Below are 14,744 nucleotides of genomic sequence, written 5' to 3'. Positions count from 1 at the left end.
TATTCAAGAAGAAAGCATAGGAAGAGAGAGTCCCCTCCTATCTCCCTCCCGCCCAACAAGTTGTTCTCTATAAAGAGTATACATAAAGTGGTCTGTACTGTAGGCTCCAGGACACAGGGCAGATCTGGACAACTTCTGACCCGTAAACTCATAAATTAGTAGCTACTACTGCAGTATGTGTGCTGTTCTGCAACATGAAATATTTGAGACGTCAGCTGGTACCTAGAGAGGGGTTAGTTTTGGCATCAGCCATGCTTATTCTCTCTGCAGTGCTCAGAGCAGCTAAAACCACTAACTATGTAAAATCAACAAAACAAAATAACTTAAATATACCTCCTGCCCTTCTATCTCAGTCCCCTCGCCCTGCCAATAAACATATGGGGAGGAAGCAAAATAAATAATGGAGGTTTTTTTAAGAAAGAAGAAATCTGTTTTCCAAATAATCTGACAAAAGAGTTGAAAGGAAAAGGAATATAATTAAATTTCACTGTACTTAAAAAAAAAAAGGTTCCCCTATTCTCTATCAAATCTGGGCTGACAGGCATGTTATTTAATTGCCCATAAATGAGCTTCTTTAAATAGCACCTGTTAATACCTCAAATCTCAGCATTAGCCTGTGCATAGAGAGAGAGAAAGATGAACTTGAAATGGTTAAAAAGCAAAACAAACTGCTTTCTTAAAAGTGTAACAAAATCTAAAATGGGGAAAAGCCACGAGGGGGAAAAGCCCTCACTACCTTCCGCTGCTGCTGACCCAGCCGGGCACTGGACCCCTGACAGCTAATCTGAACTGATGTCAAGGTCCAACATCTGCTTAGCCAGAACCCCAGAGATGCTGAAAAACGAGGCACAAGACATTATTGCAACCATAATCTGAACCAAAAGAAAAAAAGACGAGTCTAGTCAAGTGTGCCTCATGCATAATCTACCCCTGGAATCCAACACATATCCCCCTGGATGTCCTGTCAAGGTCTCAAACTCAACACATCTAAAAAGGAATATAATACCTCCTCCCTAAACCAATTCTCCCTGGCAACTTCCCTCTTTCTGTATCACCAGTTATCCTAGTCTTAAAGCCAAAAAATGATTTCTCCTACTTTCCTCTTCTTCAGTGAGGCCGAGAGGGCATTTCAGTAGTTCACATGGAAGTATTCTGGTAATAATAACAGCTAGAACTTACTGAGTGGGGATGATAAGCCAGCACAGTACCAGGCTTGATATGCATCACCTCATTTAATCCTTACAACCAACCTGCTAAACAGATCTCATCATCCCCATTACGCCAATAAGGAAACTGAGGCGTGGAGGTTACACTGATTAAGTACCTTGATAAAGGCTACTAGCTGATAAGGAGCAAAACCCAAACCAAAAGTCTGCAGCCTCCAGCGCCCCTGCTCAGGTATTATTCACACCATCACAACCTCACACTCACCCACTGATCTTTCCACTCCTAATGCCACCACTCTGGGTTCCGGCCTTTCTTACCTTCCATGTGAACTACTGAAATGCCCTCTCGGCCTTCACACTTTTCTCCCTCCAGTGTCTCTTACACGGATTAAACTTTCCGAGTGCCACTTCATTCATGCCATCCTCCTCTCCTTAAACACCTCACTGCTCACCAAACACTACAAACTGCCTATAGTCAAAGACTTCCATAATCTGGCTCTTTGCCCCATTCTACTGAAAAAATACAACTCTATAGTGAAGTCATATTCTTTGCCAATCTCCAAAAATATACTGTGCACTTCCATTTTCTGCCCCTGCTCAAGTCACTAATATCACCTAGAACACTGTCAAATTCATTCTGCAAGGCCCAACTAAAAAGACATCTTTATTATGATGCTTTCTCTGATAAGGAAGGAAAAGCCAGCAGAAGAGGAAAAGAAGCGCTATTTCTGATTGAGAGCTTTCTTTGTGCCAGGCACTATTCTAAGAAAATCTGCATGACAACCCAGTGAGATGGGTACTCTACAACCTCCAGTTTACAGAGAACTGAAGCATAAAGAGGTTAAGTAAGTACCTTATCCAGGGCCGCACAGCTGGTAAGTGTAAAGTTGACATTCAAACCCACAGAGTTGCTCCTCCTCTTAACCATGTTGCTCTAGAGAACACTCAGATGTGATCCTTAACTTTCTAACAGGTGGATCAGGCTGATCACATCTGAATCCACTGATCAATCTTAATACCCCCAAAGCAGGACAACCAGACACATGTACATCCTGACGTGATACAGTAAGAAGTCCATAACACGCCTATGAAGCATTCTTGCCCCCCAAATTAAACCTGAATCTAATTATGCCACCAGAGCAGTGCTCCTCAAACTTTAACGTGCACACTAATCCCCTGGGGATCTGGGTCAAACGCAAATTCTGCTTCAGCAGGTCTGGGGTGGGGCCTGAGATTCTGCATTTCTAACAAGCTCCCAGGAGTGACCTGTGCTGCTGGACCACAGCCCACACTTGAATAGCAAAGCTCTAGAATCTGGATCTAATCACCAGATTACAGGACACAGGTGAGCGAGAGGAACTAACTAACTCACGGCCAGGACCAGATTGAGGGGAGTGAGGCCCTGCCTCGGGTGCAAAACATTAAGGGAGTGCCAAACAACACAGTAATGCAGACGAATATTTTAAAAAATCAAAATGAATGCATAAATGCATGATGAACACAATACTACAGTTTTAAATAAAGACAGAAATCTTATTACTTATTTTTCTTTGTGTCTCAGGCTCCAATATGGCTCTGCACAGCACTGAACACTATAAGGAAGTTACCTGCCGATCTGGAGTACGAAAATTCTACAGGGCAAGTGAGACCTGCCTGGTTTCTAAAATAAATAAATACCATAAAAAGGAGGAGGGGGTTATAGCTTATGAGGCTTAAGAGACAGACACCAAATGCAATGTACAAAGCATATTCTGATATTGATTTGAACAAAACCATAAAACAGAGAATCTGGGAACAATAGCTGAAATATAAACACAGACTGGATATTCGATGACATAAAAGATTTTTAATTTTATTAGGTTCATGACAATGGCATTGTAATTTTTTTACAGTCTCTACTTATTAAAGATAGGGTACCGAAGTATTTATGGATAAAATCATATGAGATATAATACCTGGGATTTGCTTTAAAATATTCTAGAAGAAAAAAAAGGAGAGGAGAGAGATGAAATGAGATTAGTAAAATGTTGATATTTGTTGAAGGTGGGTGATAGTACATAGGGATTCATTATACTAATTTGATTTTTATGTTTAAAATTTCCATAATGAAAAACATTTTAATTACTCTTTTTCCTTAGGCACCCCTAAGGTACCTTAGGGTACCTTGAGGTACCACTCAAACAGGACATAGCACTGAGTGCCTTATACATGTATAGTAAAAACAGCTGCTCTTAATATTTGCCAGGAGCTGTAATTATATCATTTAAGTGTCACAATAACGTTGTGAGTTATTGTACAAATGAATAAAAGTGAAGTTTAGCAAGCTGGAATAACTTGCCCAAAGCCACACATCCAGCAAGTGACAAAGGCAAGACTCGAACCCAGACCCGACTGACTGGGAAGCCCAGATTTGAAGCACTACATTGTAACACCAATCTTAGGCCATACGGTGCTTATGGCATAGGATAACCTCAGCTTATAGTTCTTCATTTCTCCCCTGCCACCTAAGACACGGGAGCCATGTGAGAGGTTAAAATGAGAACTAGCTGGTTTTGAATTGTAGCTCTGACACTTACTAGCCGTGTGACCATGGGCAAATTACTAAATCTTGCGTGTCTGGCACATGGCAAGCACTGATTGTTAGCTATTACTATCATTGTTGTTACTAAGTTCTCAGTAAAACTGAATGACGCTGAACACACCCTTCAGGCCAACTCATAACCATTTATTTTTACCTCTTCTAAGCAATTGTTTTTGACTACAGAACTTGCAAGGTGGGTAGGGTTCCCAGCAACGCTCATGAAACCCAAGGTATAGGGGCCAGCCCAGTGCTGTAGTGATTAAGTTGACAGCTCCACTTTGGCGGCCCGAGGTTCGCGGGTTCGGATCCAGGCGCAGACCTACGCAACGCTCATTAAGCCATGCTGCGGTGGCGTCCCACATATAAAGTAGAGGAAGATTGGCACAGATGTTAGCTCAGTGACAATCTTCCTCAAGCAAAAAGAGGAGGATTGGCAACGGATGTTAGCTCAGGGCCAATCTTCCTCATCAAAAAAAAAAAAAAAAGCATATAAATTAAAAAAAAAAAAAAAAAAGGCCATGTATAGTAGCCAAGATTAACATTCCCATGTTCAGAGGGGAAAAACTCCAATATTAATAAAACCCAGGGACACACGGCCCAGGACCATTGCTGTGGTATCACATTTGTTTTGCAAGTTTAATGTAGAGGGATTCACAGTGTTTACAAGATTTAAAAATCTCCAAGAAGATACCAGAAATTCTGGCTAAGCTGAGAGTCTGGATGCTCCACAGAAATAAACAGGAGGGAGTCTTGGGTCACAGGCCAAGGAAGGTGGCAGAACTGGTGCCAGAAGCACTGAGCCAAAGGAGTAAGCTGAGAACCAGGAGCCAGAACTAAGCCGGAGCAGGGCCATTGTCAACTGCTGAGCAAGAGGGTTAGTTGAGAAGTTGTGCCAAGACTTACCAGCCAAAATCATGGGGAGAGAGACCAGGGCCAGGATGAGCAAGGACAAGGCCCCCATGAAAGGAGCAATCTGAGCTCAAATCAGATGGACAATGGTTCAGACAAGGCTTGCTGGTTTTAACTGCTTATGCCCTGCCTCTTTCACGGTTATGTCTCTCAGTCTTAAAACTACACTTTTCCAAGCTATCTTGTTACACATAGAAGGTGAGATAAATAAAAGGCTCAGATCGTATTAGACCATCTGGCACATCCTCGTCTTCCTTCCCCACTGGCTATCTCTCGAATCACTCATTGCCCAGGGACCAACAGTACTTCATTTTAACTCCCAAAGTACTGAGTATTTATTACATCAAATTTACTCACAATTATTAGCATTTATTGAACTCTGATATGTATCAGGCGCTATGCCAAGAGATTTGCAGTTATCTCACCTAATCCTTCAGTGGTCCAATGAGGTCCTGTTATTATCCCCATTCTACAGATGAACCTAAGGCTCAGAGAGCCAAAGGTCACACTGCTACAAGTGTCAGTTCTGTCTGACTCTAGACACACCTTTTATGCCACACTGCCTCTTTTCCTGTGCTACTTTTTATTAGCAGACTCTTTGCTACTAAAAGGCCTAGGAATGAGTGAGAAACTATTGCAGGTAACTGCTGACATGATGAACTGAACAACCTGCATCATAGTCTCCCCCAGGGAACCCAGAATGCTTGGGAAGAGCAGCTGAAGAGGAATGAGCATACTTAAAGTCTCTTTACTTCCAGCAAACAGGGTCATTTCCTCCTCTTCAATTGCTCTTACCGAGTCCTGAGAGCGGTCCCTGTTAGCTCAGGGCTCATCTTCCTCACAAAAAGAAAAAAAAAATTTGTGGATTTCATTGTATGTTAACTTTATAATATAGGAAAAACACTGTAAGAAATACTAAACCCTTATTACTGATATGCATGCTCACGTATTTAGGTGCAAGTACACTGATGTCTACAAACTACTTTGAAATGCACCAAAAAGTAAGACTGAGAGAAGGATGGACAGATGATAGATACGTGGTAAAGCAAATACTGTAAAATCTAGAATCCAGGTGATAGATAGACAAGTGCTTACCGTAAAATTCTTTCAACTTTGCCATATGTTTGAAAATTTGCATAGAATGTAGGAAAAATATACTCTATATATTACAAACAGATAAGGAGGCTAAAGAAAAAGAAAAGAAAAGTAAAAAGCAGACTGAAAGGGAAAAAACAGTGAGTAAAAGGGAGAACAAGAGACAGGAGTCAGACAAAAATATAAACAAAGACACAGAGGACAACAGAGAGCAGGGAGGAACAACGAAGAACACGCAGGAGGCTTTGAAACGAGTGTCTTGGTCCCCGGGCAATGTGTTCAGTTTTCACCACTAACATACACTAAATGCTAATAAATGTGTTCCATTTAGCAAAGGAGCTTTAGCCCATCTGAGCAGTTAAAAATGCAACGGGAATATAATAAAACAGTTCTAATAAAGCTATATGAAAGGTATTTAAAAGGTAATGTCATTCATAAACGCAGCAGAATATATATACTGAAGTGAGCACTGCTCTTTAAAGTTGTCACCAGCGGCCGGCCCCGTGGCTTGGCGGTTAAGTGCGCGTGCTCTGCTGCTGGTCGCCCGGGTTCGGATCCTGGGCGCGCACCGACGCACCGCTTCTCCGGCCATGCTGAGGCCACGTCCCACATACAGCAACTGGAAGGATGTGCAGCTATGACATACAACTATCTACTGGGGCTTTGGGGGTAAAAATAAATAAATAAAATTATTAAAAAAAAAGTTGTCACCAGCAAAGAAAGTACATGGGATTTAGAGCATGATTAACCTGGGTCCAAATCCCAATTTCACCAATAAGTATCCTATGACTTTAGCAAGTTACTAATTTCTCTGAGCCTCAATTTCCTTATCTATGATACGGAAATAATATTACCTCTCTCACAGGCTATTTTGAGGGTTAAATGAGACCACGTACATTGAAACAACTGGCCCAGCATGAGGTATGGAATAATCACTCAATGTATGTTGTTTTTCTTTCCTCTTATTCTAATAATGCCACCATTGCTTAACATGGCTTTGTGACACATTTTTTGAGTTACTGACAGGTGAAGAAGAGTAAAAGTGTTCCAGGCGGAGGGAAGAACACACACAAGGGAATAGAGAGGGACAACAGGAAACAGGCCCCTCTGAGGACTGCTGGAACATAGAGGTTGAGTTCAAGGGTCAAGGAGGGAGGGTGAGAAGGGATCAGAAAAGGCCTGGAGAGGAAGATAAGGACAGAATCGTGAAGGGCCATTTATGCCACCCTAAGGAATTGGGTCTTTGTCCTCTAGGCATTGGAGAGCCATTTACAGGTTGTCAGTAGAAGGGTGACATGATCGGAGTTCTCTTTTAGAAAGAATATTTGATGGCTGACTGCATTGTACAACTCTAGGGACACTATTCTCATAAAATGTCAAGAGAAGCAAGACAGACTAGAAAAATATTATGACTCCAAAATCTAAATGCCACACCTGAAAACACTAGTGTGGTTATGATCACCTAAGAAGTGTACAGAATGAGAACAGAACCTGGGGGACACCAACATTTAAGGGATAAGCAGAGCAAGAGGACACCCTAAAGGTGACTGAAGAGGATATGGTCAAAAAGAATCAAATGTGGCAGACATGGATGGAAAAGTACCCATTTAATTTAACAACTAAGAGGCTATTAATGATCTTGTCAAGAGCAGGTTCAATCAAATGATGGGACAGAAACCAAATTTTACCAAGCTTATTCTAAAATGGAGGTAGAGACTGCCAAGTGTGAGGTATACATTTAAAAATGGTGTAAATGGAAGGAGAGAGAGAGGGCGGTGAATAAATGGGAATACACAGTTGAGAAAAGACACGTTTAAGCTAGGAAGAGTTTGACAAACAGGGGAGAAAGCAATAGGAAGACTGAGAGTTGGAGAATGCCCACCCTACCTCACAACCCACTTGAAATAGCTCTCTATTCCAGAGAGCTGCAGGGTAAGATTTTCTCAGGGGAAAAACTAGGTTAATATAAAGAATATGAAGACTGTTCTGTGAAAAGGTTGGGGATATACAGATGTTTTTAAAAAGGCAATAGAAGAAAACCACCTCAACATTAAGTAAGGCCATATATGAAAAGCCCACAGCTGACATCATACTCAAGAGTGAAAGACTGAAAGCTTTTCTCTAAGATCAAGAACAAGGCAAGGATGCCCACGCACCACTTCTATTCAACATAGTATTGGACATCCTAGCCAGAGAAATTATGCAAGAAAAAGAAATAAAAGGCATCCAAATTGGAAAAGAAGAAGTAAAATTATCTGTTTGCAGATGACACGATCTTATATGCAGAAAATCCTAAAGATTCCACACACAAAAAAACTGTTGGAACTAATAACAGGACATAAAATCAGTGCACAAAAATCAGCTGCATTTTTATGCACTAACAATGAACAATCCAAAAAGGAAATTAAGAAAATCTTATTTACAATAGCATCAAAAAGACTAAAATATTTAGGAATAAACTTAACCAAGGAAGTAAAAGACTTGCACACTAAAAACTACAAAACACTACTGAAAGAAATTAAAGAAGACACAAATAAATGGAAAAACACCCCATGTTCTTGGACTGGAAAACTTAATATTGCTAAAATGTCCATACTACCCAAAGTGATCTACAAATTCAGTGCAATCCCTATCAAAATCCCAGTGGCATTTAAGCACAAATAGAAACTAACCATCCTAAAATTCATATAGAATCTCAAGTGACCCCAAATAGCCAAAACAATCTTGAAAAAGAAGGACAAGGTTGGAGGCCTCACACTTCCTAATTTCAAAACATATTATAAGAAAAAATTTGTAACTATGTATGGTGATAGATGTTGACTAGACTTATTGTGGCGACCATTTCGCAATATATACATATATCATTATGTTGCATACCTGAAACTAATATAATGTCAATTATATCTCAATTAAAAAAATATTACAAAGCTATAGTAATTAAGACAGGGTGGTACTGACATAAAGACATATAGACCAATGGAACAGAATAGAGAGCCCAGAAATAAATCCTCACAAATATGATCAAATGATGTTTGACAAGGATGCCAATACCACACAATGGGGAAAGGACTCAAAATGGATTAAAGACCTAAACATAAGACCTAAAACTATAAAACTCCTAGAAGAAAACATAGGGGAAAAGCTTCATGACGTTGGATTTGGCAATGATTTCTTGGATATTTCACCAAAAGCAGAGGCAACAAAAGCAAAACTAGACAAATGGGATTACAACAAATTTAAAAACTTTTGTGCAATAGACATAATCAACAGAGTGAAAAGGCAACCTACAGAATGGAAGAAAATATTTACAAATCATATATCTCATAAAGGGTTAAAGAACGCCTACAACCCAACAATAAAAAACCAAATGACCTGATTTTAAAATATGGGCAAAGGACTTGAACAGATTTCCTCTAAAGAAAATAAACAAACGGCCAACAAGGATATGAAAAGATGCTCAACATCACTAATCATTAGAGAAATGCAAATCAAAAACACCAGATGCCATATCACACATTAGGATGGCCACTATCAAAAAAAAAAACCCAGAAAATAACAAGTGTTGGTGAGGATGTGGAGAAATTAGAACCCTTGTGCACTGTTGGTGGGATTGTAAAGTGATATAGCCACTCAGGAAAACAGTTTGAAGTTTCCTCAAAAAATTAGAAATAGAGGGGCCGGCCAGGTGGCGCAGCAGTTAAGTGCACGTGCTCTGCGACAGCGGCCTGGGGTTCACAGGTTTGGATCCCGGGGGTGCACCAATGCACCACTTGTCAGGCCATGCTGTGGCAGTGTCCCATATAAAAGTGGAGGAAGATGGGCACAGATGTTAGCCCAGGGCCAATCTTCCTCAGCAAAAAAGGAGGAGGACTGGCATCAGATGTTAGCTCAGGGCTGATCTTCCTCACCAAAAAAATAAAATAAAATTAGAAATAGAACTACCATATGATCCAGCAATCCCACTTCTGGGTATAGACTCAAAAGAATTGATAACAGGATCTTGAAAACATATCTGCACAGCCAAGTTCATAGTATTATTCACAATAGCCAACAGGTAGAAGCAACCCAAATGTCCATCAACAGATGAATGGATAAAGAAAACGTGGTATATACATTCAAGAGAATACTATTCCCCCTTAAAGAAGAAAGAAATCCTGCCATATGCTACAACATGGATGAACCTTAAGGACATTATGCTAAGTGAAATAAGCCAGTCATGAGAGACAAATACTGTATGATTCCACTTAGATGAGGTATCTAAAGTAGTCAAACTTATGGAAACAGAAAGTAGAATGTGGTTGCCAGGGGCTGGGGAGAGGAGGAAATGGAGAGTAGTTGTTCAGTGGGTACAGAGTTTCAGTTTTGCAACATGAAAAAGTTCTAGAGCTCTGTTGCACAACAATGTGAATATTCTTAACACTACTGACTATACGCTTAAAAATAGTTAAGGTGGTAAATTTTATTTTTTTTTACCATGATTAAAAAAAAATGGCTAAATAGTACCAAAGCACGCAGAAGAAAAGTCTGGGAAGAGGAAGGGCAGCAGGACAACGGGGATTTGCATTTTGAGCAGTAACCTTGAATGTTCAGGGTGCAGAGAGAGCAAAATGAGGCCTCCAGGCACCTACCACATTTCTGGTTCAAGCTGTTTCAGATCCAATTCAGAATGAGGCCTCCAATGAAGTGGAGACTTAATGGACCCTTTTTAAATTCTTCAGACTACACTGGCAAGAAATTATTATGGTACCTTAAAGACACCCTGAACAGGAGACACAGTTATTTCCTAAAATCTTCACCTAGCAGAAGAAACAGCAGCAATCCTCAGGTGGGAGGTTCTCCCTGACTGAGCTAGCTGTGGCCTGGACTGGGTGCTCCTGCAAAGGAAATCCTGGTTCCTACCTTGGCAGGAGGTATAAGGAGCCTTTCCTTGAGGACTCAAGTGCAGTTAGAAAAGGGAGGAAAAGCCGAACATTATATGCTTCATTTTTCATTTGTTAGAACATTTCCCCTGCCCTTTTATTTTTTATATATTACAAATCTAAAGCTTCTTAAGTCTGTTTTTTTCTTTACATGCTAGCTAATGGAATTCAAGTGCTCAGCCTTGTGGATACGTAGAAAAGGGAGGAATGTTCCATCTTCTCTACAGCTGCAAAAAACTAGACACTATGCTGCATCATAAAATTATCTCCAACAGTGGTGAACTGAGAACATTCACGAAAGTGTCAGTATGAATCTCCTTTCCACTGTGGAGACTTTTCTTACAAAGCCTAACTGTGCTGCCTGCCATTTAACAAAGCAGTCACCTAAGACTCCTGGATGCCAGAGAGTGTTGCCAGATATTTAAAATATAGCCTTGCATCCCCCAAAGACTGCAATTTGATTGGCTCTCAATATCTGCATAATTTTTACACAAAAATTCTGTTTATTTAAATCTTATGACCATATAAACCAGAAGAGGAGCTCTGGCACCTTCTTCTCCCTCCACACCTGAAGGCTAATAAAACCCATGACTCTCTTGTTTTTCAAACAAAAGGTTTGAAAGTCTTTGTCTCATTTAAATTAACCTAGGCTAATGGGACAGACCAGGAAAGTCACAGGGGTTGGAGGAAGCCCCTTCAGTAAGTGTCCAGCTACGGGAGTGATAATAGATCAGGAGGCTGTAAGAAACTGCAGGAAAAAAATCCCAAGGAGACATATGAGTTCCAGTTCCTGTGGACCATTAACTGGGAGGTGACTTTTCTCTCTCTAGGCTGCGCCTCCATTTCCTCCCCTTCCAATCTCACTGGTACGTATGATCTACATCCACTGAAGTCTGTGTTAGCAGCTCCGGATAGCAGTTCCGTTTCACAGAACTGCTCACAGCAAGAAACCTTTGTCTCTGTTTGTGGTTTTAACATTTATTTTTCTTTTACACCACAATGTTTTATGGAGACAGCACAGCAGGGCAAGATTTTAACTTTAGGCTCCTTTGGACGGTTTTGTTGTTGGAAGTGAAGGCAGGGTGGGTGGGGGCAGTCAGGTACTTACCAGTGTTTTCCATAGAGCCAATGGCCTCCCCATGTCAGCAGGCAGACTCCAGCTGTAGTCTTCTTCCAATGATTTCGAAGTGTTTTAAAGAACACAGTCATCTTCTCCTAGGGATTTGCTAGGTTGAGGTAGAAAAAGAAAAAAGAAAAATGTAATTATCCAAGGGAAGCACATCGAGCCCCTACGACTCTGTCTTCCATTCTTCCATCCTCTCCATGTTCTCCTTCCCTTGCTCCTTTTCCTTCTTACCGCTTCTCTGGCCTCTCCCATCTTCTCACTTCTAGTCTCATCATCCTCTTCTCACTCGCCCACCTACTTTTTTTCTTTCTTTCTTCACTTCTTTCCACCTAAACTACACTTTTTCCTTCTCTGATCACTTTTTCCTCATTGTATTAGAAGGAAGGGAGGAGGGGCAGAAAGAGGAGAAGGGAATTCCAGGCTTCCTCTGTTTTTTCTTTCCTCTTACAGTCTCACTATACCACTGTTTAAGAGCACTTGTCTATCCACTAAATATAAAGGACCCAACAACAAATTAGTAATGTAAAGGGATTATTCAAAGCAGAGGAAAACACTCGGCCCTCAACAGGAAAATAAGCAGAGCATATGCACAGAAAATTCAATGAAGAGGAAATGCACATAACTATGTTAAAATGTTCAACTTCCTGAGTAATCAAAGACACACAAATTACAAAGAATTATCACTCATTCACCTATAAAATTAACAAATATTTTAAAATCATCATATTCACTGATGACAAAATAAAGTGAGACAGACACACACACTCCTGCAGGGAAGGTAAATTAGCACAACTTTACTAAAAAGCAAAGTGACTACATATCCTTATTCTGTTTGTTTTCTTCATAGCACATATCGTTAGATGATCCTCATTTGCTGATTTGCTTACTAGCTTTTCCCACTAGAATGTAAACTCCATGAGAATTAAGAACTTTGTTCTGGTCACTGCTGTATCCCCAGCACCTAAAATAAAATCTGGCACAGAATAGCCATTCAAGAAACAACTGTGAATGTGATGGGGTTCAGGACACACTACCCCAAAAAATGGCAACTGGGCATACTGGATATTTTAAGCTGAAGGAATGTGAGAAATGTCACTCTGACCTCCCCCCTGCCTCACCCTTCTTCCCTGAAACAGGTCATAAAACCCTCATGTGAGGGGTGCCCTTCCCATACACAGACGAAAAGAGCATCCTTATCTCTGAGGACACAGGGATGCCAAGAAGAATCTTAACAAACAGGCCTTGCTAAATTTCCCCGTTTCCTCTACAGTTACCTCAGACTCCTTCAACTATGGTGTTCCTCCACGACTGTCCACTTTTCATCAAACCTAGCATAAAATACTCAGGTCTGTTTCTTTGGGTCTTCATTTCCTTATGAAGGTTCCTGTGTGGCATAAAACTTATACTAAATAAACCTGTATGCTCTTCTTCTGTTAATCTGTCTTTGTCAGTTTAATTTCTAGACCCTAAGAGGGTCAAGGAAAACTTTTTCCTCCTCAATATTAATTTTTTTTCCCTAAGAATTTTTGCTGATGTGGAAAAAACTCAAAATACAATGTTAAGTAAAATTAGCAGGGTAAAAAGGCATATATAATTGGCATTATCCCAATTATGTTCAAACATGAATATAAATGGAAAAAACACCAATAGAAATAAACACAAAAACATTTTAAGTAGTTCCCTCTTGGTTGTGCGATAATGGGTGACATTTTATTTTTTAAATTGCAATGTATTTTCTAAGTTTTCTAAGATGAATATAAATTATTTTCTAAAGAGATAAATAGTTATACAGAAATTTTTTATGTATGTGTGCATGAGGTAAATAGACCAAGGGAAAAAAAAAAAGCCGCTTTCACTGAAGATTCTAGTTCTTATATTACTCTTTTTAACCACAAAGACTTTCCTTTTCTTTCCCCTCCCCAAAGCCCCAGTGCATCGTTGTATATCGTAGTTGTAAGTCCTTCTAGTTCTTCTATGCCACAGCATAGCAACTGACAGACAGGTGGTGTGGTTCTGCGACCAGGTAGCGAACCCGGGCCGCCAACGCAGTGAGCTCCAAACTTTAACCACTAGGCCATCAGGGCTGGCTCCAAGGACTCTCTTCTTGACCTAACTTTAATCAGCCTTCTCTGACCTCTCTGCTGGACTAGGCTCAACCTTGGACTTCCCTCTTGTCCTTACTAGCAAGGATTGAGCAAGAATCCTGCTAAGTTAGTTTAAGGAAAATCCCCCACCCTTGGTATCTGACCACCCTGGATATCTTATCACCCTGGTCTGCCTTCAGCAAGAGTTCTGTTGAGTGGTCTAACAAGAATCCCCCTTACTGCTGATGTTTCCTCTTAGCAATTTTCCATCCACTGACCCCACCCTGCTCCTTGGCTATAAACCCCGACTTGTCCTCATTGGAGTCAGAGTTGAGTCCCATCTCTCTCCTCTACTACAAGACTCCCATAGCAGTGGTCTCTACTTCCATGGAGATGCCTCTCCAATCCCTTCCCCCTTGAATAAAGTCTGCCTTACCATTCTTTAACAAATGTCACTAAATTTTTTCTTTAACACTACCATTGGTTAAAATTCCTCTGAATGAAAGAAACATCCTTATCACCAGAAACAATGAAGCCAGTGCCAGGGAGCCCAACTTCCCATGAATCAGGGACAGTCCAGGCTGGTACATAAAGGAACCCAAAGGCACATCTGATAATTAAATGCCTCTCCATCTGGCCCTAGAGCATTCGTTCATTCAACAGGCCTTTAACAAACACTGATATGCTAGGCTCTGTGCTGGGTTCTAGGCAGGGAAAAACAAGTCTCTATTCTCCAGTGCTCACAACTGTTAAACCGACAATGACAATACAATTACACAATTTATCACCGTAATACAGTGGGAGGAATGTTGAGGGGTAAGCCACGGCTCTGGGAGAGTCCACGAGAATGGACTTAACATACAC

The 14,744-nt window shown here is 40.7% G+C and overlaps 1 protein-coding gene across 4 annotated transcripts in view; it reads right to left on the bottom strand.

Annotated features, from left to right (window-relative positions):
* The window catches only part of AGK (acylglycerol kinase), a 74,986-nt gene extending 61,565 nt beyond the window's left edge, over positions 1-13,421 (bottom strand). Inside the window, exons 1-2 of one of the 4 annotated variants that reach the window (XM_058531581.1) lie at positions 12,028-13,421; positions 11,779-11,896 (exon numbers count right to left, since the gene is read on the bottom strand). In XM_058531581.1, coding sequence (XP_058387564.1) covers positions 11,779-11,879 — 101 coding nt within the window. In that variant the 5' untranslated portion in view covers positions 11,880-11,896; positions 12,028-13,421. Of the gene's footprint in view, positions 1-11,778; positions 11,959-12,027 lie in introns of those variants that run through there. The other 3 variants (XM_058531588.1, XM_058531595.1, XM_058531573.1) reach the window with 3 other exon arrangements.
* Between the last annotated feature and the right edge of the window lie 1,323 nt (positions 13,422-14,744).

This window comes from Diceros bicornis, chromosome 3 (assembly GCF_020826845.1).
Source record: "Diceros bicornis minor isolate mBicDic1 chromosome 3, mDicBic1.mat.cur, whole genome shotgun sequence".
NCBI lineage: Eukaryota > Metazoa > Chordata > Mammalia > Perissodactyla > Rhinocerotidae > Diceros > Diceros bicornis.
The sequence above is the reverse complement of the archived record's forward strand: the minus strand, read 5'-3'. Positions and strand labels throughout refer to the sequence as shown.